Here is a 10,788-nt window from a genome sequence, read left to right as displayed (position 1 = left end):
TGTACCAGTTTCACTCTGTTACTCTTCTGCTTGTTCCTGTACTTAGGCTTTCTGTAGTCTCCTTTCTGTCATCACCAACACCAATTCTAGGATACTCGCTCTCTCTCCCACTTTCCTAGATATCTCCATATGGGACCAACGGTTGAGCCTCATGTACATACATAAAATATTTTCAACCTAAATGTTTTACAAGAGCTAAGAGTTTGTGGATTTATATGATTTGTATGAGTGATCTATATGATTTATATGAGTTATCTACTCTTGTTATAATCAAAATGCTGCTAAATATGCATACATTTTATGGACACAAGTTCCTGCATTTATTTGGACCTTGGTTTTCTTACTTGTAAAATAAAGGAGAAATATAAAATAAATGGGAAAGATCAGGTGAATTTTAATGTCTTCCCAACTTCAAAATATTTTGTCCATTAGATTTTAGGACTAAGAGACAGAGGCTGAAAAAAACCAACAAGCAAACTTATTCATGCTCACAGGAGTAAGGGTATTTCACAAGGTGCTATAGGACCCAAGAATTTTGCTTTGCCAATATAAAACTTCAGACCAAGAGCTGCTCAGATTCACCTAAATTGCCCAGATTTACAGAAATTGCAACCAGATTTACAGAAAAAGCAACAGGTATTGTTGCTTTGCTTGTACTCTTAGCTATATCTATCCTCATTTTCTGATATTCCACTCTGGTGTGCTTTTGAGTATTTTGCTTACGATCATGCAAAACGAGAGTGTGTTTCTGAAACAGAAGATATGATGAAGATTTCTGATTTTTTTTAAAAAGAGCCCTAGTCAGTCACAAATTAAAGTTCAGTGATCCTTTCATCTAGTTTATAGCAAACTATATTCTTCACCTATAACTGGAGTTTGGAAAATGGTACTACATATTGGAAATCTGCATTATTAATAAATTATACTGAGATTATTCTGAATTTGCTATCAAGACTGATTTTGTGCTTAAACCATAGGAGGATGCTGATTTCCTTTTCCAAATTTTCTGGAATCTTGTATATATGAAGGTAAATGGTGTAGCAAAGAAGGAAATTTTTAGGTAGAATTCAGTTAGAAGTAGACATAAAATACATACAATTATTCACATCTAAAATGACTTTCCTGTAAGTGAGGAAATAATGTCATATATCTTTAATGTCTAAACTGTATTCTTCCATATTCTTCAATTCACAGATACTTGGTTTATTGGAGAAACAGTAAAAAAGAGATAGAGATAGAGATAAAAAGAGAAGGAGAGAAGGGAGGAGGGAGAGGAGGGAGGAAGGAGGGAGAGAAGGAGGAAGAGAGGGAAATGGGAAGAATTAGATTAGAAAGAAGAAAGGGAACAAAAATGACAGTAAGAACAAGACAGGGGAACCATTAAAATGAAAATGAGTAATGACTCTAGAGAAGGAAGGCAAAACTTGAGGATTAATATACAGAATATAAATCTGTGGAACAGATGCACTAATTTAGACACTGTCACCAAGCCATGGCTTATACCTTATTTTCCTCATCTACAAAGTGAGATTGTTGGATCAGTGTTCCTTCAGGGTCTAAACGTACCTAAAGAGAAGACACATGGAAAAATGGGGAGTGTTCTCATCTTTTCCCACCAGCCATTCTACTCCCAAGCCACTGCTGCCTCCAGGACATCTTCTTTTCCCATCAGTGCTTTCCCTTCGTCCAGTTACATGGGGTGGGTGGGTAGAGCAGACAGCAAAGTTACCTGTCAACTTTAAACGAATTCCAATAAAAAATAAAAATCTGGCTACTGCTATCGACTCTAATAGGAAATTTGAAGCAGAGCTCAGATTATTAAAATGTGGGTGGTATGTGGATATATTTTCCAAATGTTGACACTGAACTATTATTTCTGTACAAATATCTTCACAACTCTCTCTCGGATGTGTTTGGTCCTGACTCCATAGATGACCGGATTAAGGGCCGGTGGGACGACCACATAAAGATTAGCCAGAAGAATGTGGATATAGCGGGGAATGTTTCTGCCAAAACGGTGTGTCATAAAAGAAAAAAAAGCTGGCGTGTAAAAGCACAGCATGACACAGACATGAGAACCACAGGTATTGAGAGCCTTTAGCCGGGCATCCTGAGAAGGAAGGCGGAAAACAGCTCGAAGGATAAGCACATAGGAGGAGGCAATCAGGATCACATCCACAATGATATTAGAAATCACCATGAGCCCATAGATAATGTTGACCTTGATGGGTGCACAGGCCAACCGGGCAAGACCCATGTGCTCACAGTACGTATGAGGGATGATGTGATGCCCACAGAAGGGCAACCTCAGAATGAGAAACACGAATGGAGTCACAAGAATTAAATTTCTTCCAACAACAAGAGAAGCTAGGATGCCGATGGTTTTATTGGTGAGGATCATGGTGTACTGGAGAGGGTTGCAGATGGCAACAAAGCGGTCATAAGCCATGGCCACCAGGAGAACAGTCTCCATTCCTGTGAACATGTGGATAAAGAACATCTGGGCAAGGCAGCCCCCAAAGCTGATCTCTTGTTGGTTGAACCAGAAGATGCCCAGCATTTTGGGGATGGTGGACGTGGACAGCCCCAGATCGATCATAGACAACATGGCCAGGAAGTAGAACATGGGCTGGTGGAGACTGTGTTCAGTCTTGATCACAAAGAGAATGGTGATGTTCCCCACAAGGGCAATCAGGTACACAATGCAGAATGGGAAAGCAATCCAGATATGTACAGTTTCCAGTCCTGGGATTCCTAGCAGGTGAAACAAGGGGGGATGGAAGTGGGTGTCATTGATGGAAGTCATTCTCCCAGCAAGTGTCATTGAATTCCTGTTGAGGCGTAGGTATCTCACTCTCGTTATGACCTTTTCTTTATCAAGGTCATAGAAAATGAAGAGAACCTTAACTGGTGTGCTGGAGGTAATAGCAGGAGTGGTTGATTGCAAACTTTAGAGATTCTGCTCTTTCCAGAGGGTAATTGAGTAACTCTCAATACATGTTATTGTTCTGAGATTAATTTTGGGTGATATTACGTGTACGTTTAACTTTTGTAATAATGTGAGTTATTTGAAGGAACTTATAGTCTGTCACCTAGTAGTGTATGCTTATCTGCTTGATATTTTCTTCCATTTTTTTTTTCAAATAGCTCCTTTTTTATTTTTGGGAAACTGCTATACCCGGGACTTCTCAAAGTGCGATCTGGTGTTAGAGAATCCAAAGTCCAAATGAGAAAGACTGAATTATACCATTGGCTGTCTTTTGATATAATATAAATGTAGGGATTTACCTAATGGATCTCATATAGTCACATGACTTAAGGATGGTCAATCAGATGGTCTTTCTTTAAATTTCCCTCAATCTATCTCTCCTATGAGACCGTTGTTGTTTTTGATGATTTCTGATCTTATGGAATGCCTTAGTTTCCTATCCCACACCTCCAGACTGTTTATTCTGCCATTCCCTAATGTTCTTACAATAAATTACCTTTTGCTTATCAATTAAACTACGTTCATCTTTCTTACAACATATAATGAACATAGAAAATTACACCTTGTCCTTAAGTTGTTCCTGGCTTCAGGTATGAATAGATAAAACAAGTAACAAATTTCAGTGACACCAAAATTGAAGTGTTGTTAATGAATCTTTCCTGATCCCTGAAATGAATAAAGGAAATTGTTTTAACACTTTGTGCCACTAGTATATTGTACAATTATGCTGCATCTAATACAACATGACTTCTTTTATGTATTTATCTATTTGTTACCAATAGAAATGCTGCTGCCTGGGGGCAAAAACTGGGGGATATTCATTTTAACATTCCCAGCACTGCCACAGGAGTGTATGGTTCCAAGTTTTTCAGAATTTAGCTGTTGAATAGAATCAGGATTTGTGTAAGTGTGTGCTTATGTGTGTGTATGTGTGAGAGATAGAAAGAGAAAAAGAGAGTTAGTTAATAAACTGATTCTTATTATGTATGTGATTGCATGTAACTTTGCCAGCTAGTTATTGCTGAGTAGTTATACCCAGGCAAGGGAATTGATAGTCACCTGCTCTGCTTGGGAAAGAGGAACGTCTCTTGCCCCCAAAGAAGCTAGAGAGAAAATTATTCATATATATGGAGAAAACAATGTTTGCCATTGTTGACAGGAGTATGCAAGGCTGAGAAATCAGAGGGCAATGGCTGGTGGGACTTAGGAGAGTCTGAGGAAGTAAGTAGGATGACACATCATGAGATTCACAGTCCAGAGTCAGCCCCATCTTCAGGGCTGCTATTTTTCAATGATACTTTACTGGCTGAGGGGGGAGTTTCCAGGGGAGAAGCAGAGGGAGCTCTTTTTGATAATATACCTCAAATTCAGTAGGACACCCACCCTCTCACAATTTTGGTCAGAAAGTTGCCTTATTTCTGCTGCAGTTGTGTGCCACAAATAGTGGCAGATAGTGTGGGCCAATAAGCTCAAGGATTATTCCTGGAAGGCAAGGTAGTAATTTCATCTCTTTCTAGATGTGCACATGGACAAAAAGCCCAGAGTCCATTTTAAAAGTTTAATTGATAATAGTTAGAGATCTTTCCCTTTTAGTGCCCACCAACTCTCAATTTATTGAAGTTGTGTTTTTTTTTTTTTTACCCCACTGGCTCTTTTTCCTTTGACTCTTATAGTAGAATATTATAGATGATTTATACAGACTTTGAATTCATTCAAACATGCCTTGAAATCTTGCTATGCCATACTAATGGGAATCCTTGAACAAGTCCCTTTACTTTCTACATCTTTTTTTTCTGTAAAATTGAGTTAATAAATTCTATCCATGTGACTTGTTTTAAGCACAAATATGACCAATGCATGTAAAGGACTAGCTCTTAGGATATATTCAATAAGTGGTACTTATTTAAACTATTAGTCCTTCCCCAAATTTTATTTTTATTTTAATTCTAAATAGCTAAGAATGTCACCTAATAGCACAAATAACTTACTTGATTATAAAGATTTTATTACTTACAAATAATTCATGGTGACTATAGGGTAAGATGAAGGAGGCAGGGAAAGAGGGATGACCCAGAATATTGCAAAGTGAATGAGAAGTGTAGAGCTTCACATTTAGATTTATTTATAGAATTCTATGGATTCACACATAAACTAATACAGTTCAGTTGGAAAGTAAACTGTGTTCTCTCTCATTCTACAGATTTCTCAAGCTGGGTGGGATCAACCAATTGATGAGAGTAACTTCTTTCAGGCACTGTCATGAATAGGCTATGACACAGAAAACTAGAGGGGGACATTGGATATGACTAAACTAGCAGATGTACTGGGCTCCATTAAAAAGGCTTGGATATATTTCCATAAAGTAGTAGGTGCATGGTGGGGGAAGGGGGCAATGTAGAATTGAGAACCTCTAAACCAGGATTATGCAGGAGAAAACAAATAAGATTATAGGGCAGACCAAATGTATAATACCTACATCATTTTATTTGGATATGACATCAGTCACACTTCTACATCTAGCCTCACACATATGACAGTGGCCTGCAGTAGCCTTCTTCTGCCTCAGATGAATCACAGCAAGCCTAGTTGCTGGGTCTGTTTCCCTGCCAACAATTTGCTAGTCAAAGCAATCTTCTTGAGAGACAATATATGTGGTTATGCTCCTGAAAACTATTTGTGGCTTTCTAGCGGTGAGGAGTACACTATGTGAGGTGTGTGTGTGTGTGTGTGTGTGTGTGTGTGCACGCACGCGCGTATGTGTGGAAGAGAGAGAGAGGGAGACAGAGAGGAGAGAGGATTTCTGCATATTGCCTGTTGGCATATCTCTGTGCTCACCTGCTGAATGTCTGTTCCAGTCCCATGTGCTCTGTTGTGTTCTTTTGTGAAGAGAATGGATAATGGGGTTTGGATAACTCCTGAGCACAGAAGAGACTACTGTCCCCTTCTATCCTCATTTACCTCTTCTCTTCCTCACTATCGTGTCTCATCTCCCCTGTCTATGTAGCCTTACCTTTCTAATATTTCCTCTGTCAGCCCTCACGTGAAGCAATACCACAGCATAAGCCTAGGTGCTTACATATGGTGATTGGAGCCCCTTCAAGCCTCCAGGTCCTAAGTCCATCCTGTCACATGGAGAAAATCTTTATAATGAGTGAAAACATCCCTAAGTCTAAGCATGTCCCAGGATCCCTGAGCTTAGCCTTCAGAGTCCTCTGGGCACATAAACTTGGGCTGATGGGTCATTAAGCCCATCTAACTATTTGTTCCTCTCTACCATCTGCAGAAACAAATCACCAGATCAGATGTAACTTCTAGGTCAGGGGAGATTATGTCTCATGAGCTGTTAGGAAACGAAATATCCTGAAGGGGTGGGGGAGTCTTTCTGGGGGATGATGTCATGAAAATAATTAAGTTTAAGTCATTAAGTCTTCGGAGTGTGACTTCTTAGGAAACAGCTATTAGTGACTCTTCTGCTTTGTTTAATATAAATGTGTGAATCCTGATGCAGTCTGGTGTTATGACCATGATTTCAAAAGATGAGACCCCTAAAATAGACACATTAGACCCTGTACCAACAGTCTATTTTTTGACAGTGTTCATTCCTGTAGATAATAGTATCAACTTTCTTCCAACTCAGAAAGATTCTCCTTACAACCTATAACTAATTTTAAACAGAAACAGTCTTTGGAGAGGGGCTTTCATGTGTTTTAACTCTTTTGACAGAGGGTGAAGGAAACTCCACATTCTCCTGAGAAAACAGAATCTAGCTAGAGCTCAAAGTTCACCTTTCTTTGTCTCCCTCCCTGGATGATGATGAGGTAGACCTTCAAGTACCAGGGCATGCCTTAGGTCAGGATTTTCCTGAGTACAGACAGGAAAAGACTGAAGGACAGTTGAATACATTAGAAAATCTTTTTTTTTTTTTTTTTTTTTTTTGGCTTCTAGGTTCAGATAATTTTGAGTGGTTAAGAGAGAGAAGATAATATCTGTGTTCCAAAAGAGATTTTGGTTAGATCTGATATGTTCTCCTTTTTATTGCTTCCCTTTTTGATGAATGAAAAGCTTACATTCCTGGCCTCTCTCTGGTCACTCCCTCATGGTATCCATTTTCCCCATTGTTTCAACATTTACCTTTACAAATCAAGCATGACTCTATCTAATCTCTACTTAAGATTTCTTTTTATTCCCTCTGCTTCTCCATTATATACGTTGGGCTTTATATGATAAAGTATATACACCACTGTTGGCAAAGTACTTCAGCAAATGCCCAACCAAACTGTAAACTTTAATTCTACTTCATGACTCTCCAAAACATTACTGTCTTAGGTGATCAAGAGTCCTACTTAGAAAATAACTACTGCTCATTTTCACTTTCCTTCAACTTTCCACCAATTCTCATGTTCTCCATGATGGTCTTCTGTATAAACCATTCAAAAAGGAACCAGATACATGGACTCCTAAATAACTATGATTATTATACAAAGTAAATTGGATGTCAAGATGAAAAACACAATCTCCAAGTCTCTTATTTTTATATCAGTGTGTACTGCTATTATAACATACACATTTTTCCCCTTGGGTTTTGTGTTTCCTACCTTTACCATTTTTTTCCCCTGAGTTTTATTGTAGTAGCATACACATAACATAAAATTTACTATCTCAACCATTTAAAAAATTTTTTTAATGTTTATTTATTTCTGAGACAGAGAGAGACAGAGCGTGAGTGGGGGAGGGGCAGAAAGAAAGGGAAACACAGAACCCGAAGCAGGCTCCAGGCTCTGAGTTGTCAGCACGGAGCCCGACACAGGGCTTGAACTCACAGACCGTGAGATCATGACCTGAGCCGAAGATGGACGTTCAACCGACTGAGCCACCCAGGCGCCCCTATCTCAACCATTTTTAAGTGTACAGTTCAGTAGTGTTAAATACATTTATATTATTGTTATAACCATCACCACCATTTATCTCCAGAACTTTTTCATTTTGCAAAAACTGAAAACTCTCTATCCACTCAACATTAACTCCCCATAGACTCCTAATTTTTTTTTAATCTTCCCTTTTCCCCATGCCCCAGCCTCTTGTAACCACCATTCTACTCTCTGTCACTGTTGGTTTGGCTTTCTTTCTTTCTCTTTCTTTCTTTCTTCCTTCCTTTCTTTCTTTCTTTCTTTTCTTTCTTTCTTTCTTTCTTTCTTTCTTTCTTTCTCTCTTTCTTTCTTTCTCTCTTTCTTTCTTTCTTTCTTTTCCTTTCTTTCCCTTTTTTCTTCCTTCCTTCCTTCCTTCTTTCCTCCCTCCCTCCCTCCCTCCCTCTCTCCCTCCCCCCTCCCTCCTTTCTTCCTTTCCTCCTTTCTTTCTTTTCCATATAAAACTGAGATAATGCAATATTTGTCTTCATGTGACTGGCTTATTTCATTTTAGAGTCATGTCCTCAGTTTCATCCATGTTCCTTCAATGGCAGGATGTTTTTCTTTTTAAAGGTTAAATAATATTCTGATGTATATATTGACTGCATTTTATCTTTGTTGAATTTTTTCAGTTTAGTATTTATATTTTAAGCTGTATAATTTCTGTTTGGTTCGTTTTTATAGTACCTACTCCTTTGTTAGACCTCTCATTTTGTTCATGTATTGTTTTCCTGATTGCATTTAGTTGTCTATCTTCTCCTGTAGTGCACTGAGCTTCTTTAAGATGATTATTTTGAATTATTTATTAAGTAGTTTATAGATCTTCATTTCTTTAGGACCAGCTATTGGAGTTCATTAGTTACGTTTGTTGGTGTCATGTTTATCTGATTCTTTGTGATCTATGTAACTTAAGTTAGTATGTGTGTTTGAAAGAACAGATACCCCTTCCAATTTTTAGACTGATTTTGGCAGGTAAAGTCCTTCTGCTGGGTCACTGGACTGATGGGACTACCTCTGAGATCATGGTTGAGTAGCGCTGGAACCAGGTCTGTGGCTATCATCTGGCCTACAGTCGGCTCCGTGGTTGGCAGATCTGTTAGCAGGGTTGCAGATGGGTGTAGCCCCCACTGGTTCCCATTGGGCCACTAGGCTTGTCTCTATTCAGGCAAAATTGCCCCTGGTCTGTGGTAGAGTGGGGCTGGAATCAAGCCATGGCAACTGCTTCAGGGATCACAATCAGGTCTGAGGTTGGCATACCTGTTACAGAGGGAAGAGATGGGCATGGATTCTACTGAGTCCCTTGGCAAAAGTGGCTAGTATCAGGATTACTTACAGGTGGGACTGGAGCTAAATTCACAGAAGACATGGCTGCCTCCAGTATGCAGCCAGGACTATGGTCAGGAGGCCTGCCATTAGTGTATGGGCTTGCCTTCTCAAAGCTACCCTTTTTCAGTCATGGGCTCTACCTGGGTCTTACAACCTTCTTCTTGGATCCCAAAGCTCCCACAAAGGCATTTTGGTTCATGGATGACTGTCAAATATTTGTTTCTATAAGGAGACATGAGCTGAAGACCTATTATTCCACCATCTTGCTTGTGTCACTCCTCTTCAATTGATTTTTATTAGTTTCTGGTTCATGGCTGAAATTTTTCATCTTGCCATCCAATTTGCTTTGTATAATAATCATAGTTATTTGGTAATCTAAGTATCTGGTTTCCTTTTGAATATTTTTCTCCTTTTTTGTTTGCTTTTTGGTTCTGTTAATTTTTGTGTTTGTTATATGTTTTTTTATTATTAAATGCTGAGTTTATGAAGGACAACTTGTCAGAATACTTTTATGTCATCCGTATTGTTATCATCACCAAAAAAGGTTTCACTTCAGTTCTGATAAGCAGTTAGGGTAAAAGCACATCATGCCATTCTAATTAGCACTGAGCTAATGCTGACAGCCTACATACTTTGTGATGACTGCTGTATTTCTGATTTACCCTCACTCTCTGGGCACTCCTTTGGTGATCTATTTCCCCTAATCCTTGTCAAGCTCTGAACTCCAAGGCTTAATCCTACCCAATGCTGTGATACTGTTAAAGCTCTCCTGATATTACCAGACTTTCTGAGAGCTCTTCTAAATCAGAAAATGCGTAGTACATGTTGAGGAAAAACACCACCAAAGGCAGGATTCATTTTTGTTTACTTTCTGTTATTTTCTGGCATCTTGTCCCATTTATCTTTGCTACTTTGTTATCGATCTAATGCTTTAAAACATGTTTTAAATATTCTGTCAATTTTTCAAAATGTCTTCATTTTTCTCTTGGACATGAATAATGGACTGAATGAACACTGAATTCTAATACAAAATAATTTTCCTCAAGTCACGTAGACTGTTTTTTAACATCCACTTTTGCATTTGAGAATTTTGATACCAATCAGATTATGTTTTTTCTGGAGGATAGAAGTAGCAATCAGTTCACTGTACATCTCTGTGTATAAAATATGAGGAAAGATTATTGGCCCATTTGTTCCATGAATATAGGCATCTGTTTAGTATCCTGGTGATTGCTTCATGGTCTGCTCTACTTACTGTATTGTTTGGCTCTGAATTTGGAAACAATTTCTGCTATTTGGAAAAAAAAAGTGACCTTCATTATCCTGGAGGCACTATATTTCATTTGTTTTATTATGTTGTTGTTTATATTATCCAATATTTCCATTCAGTTTGAAGTTTTAAAAAAATATCCAGTCTGTTGATGACCTATATTGTAATCACCAAAAATTCTATATTTTTATTATTTCTAACTTATTATTAATTCAATGTGCTTTTGAAGGAGATCAGAAGTAAATACTTGGACTCAAAAAATATATCTTGACATAGAAATTTAGGAAGACTTTTACAAC

General features: G+C 38.3%; 1 protein-coding gene across 1 annotated transcript; it reads right to left on the bottom strand.

Moving 5' to 3' along the window:
- Positions 1–1,682: 1,682 nt before the first annotated feature.
- On the bottom strand, positions 1,683–2,812 carry LOC123602547 (olfactory receptor 52E4). The gene has a single exon (XM_045487035.1). The coding sequence runs from the start codon at positions 2,804–2,806 to the stop codon at positions 1,871–1,873; it is 936 nt and encodes a 311-aa protein (XP_045342991.1). The 5' UTR covers positions 2,807–2,812; the 3' UTR covers positions 1,683–1,870.
- Between the last annotated feature and the right edge of the window lie 7,976 nt (positions 2,813–10,788).

This window comes from Leopardus geoffroyi, chromosome D1 (assembly GCF_018350155.1).
Source record: "Leopardus geoffroyi isolate Oge1 chromosome D1, O.geoffroyi_Oge1_pat1.0, whole genome shotgun sequence".
In the NCBI taxonomy this organism is placed as follows: Eukaryota; Metazoa; Chordata; class Mammalia; order Carnivora; family Felidae; genus Leopardus; species Leopardus geoffroyi.
The sequence above is the reverse complement of the archived record's forward strand: the minus strand, read 5'-3'. Positions and strand labels throughout refer to the sequence as shown.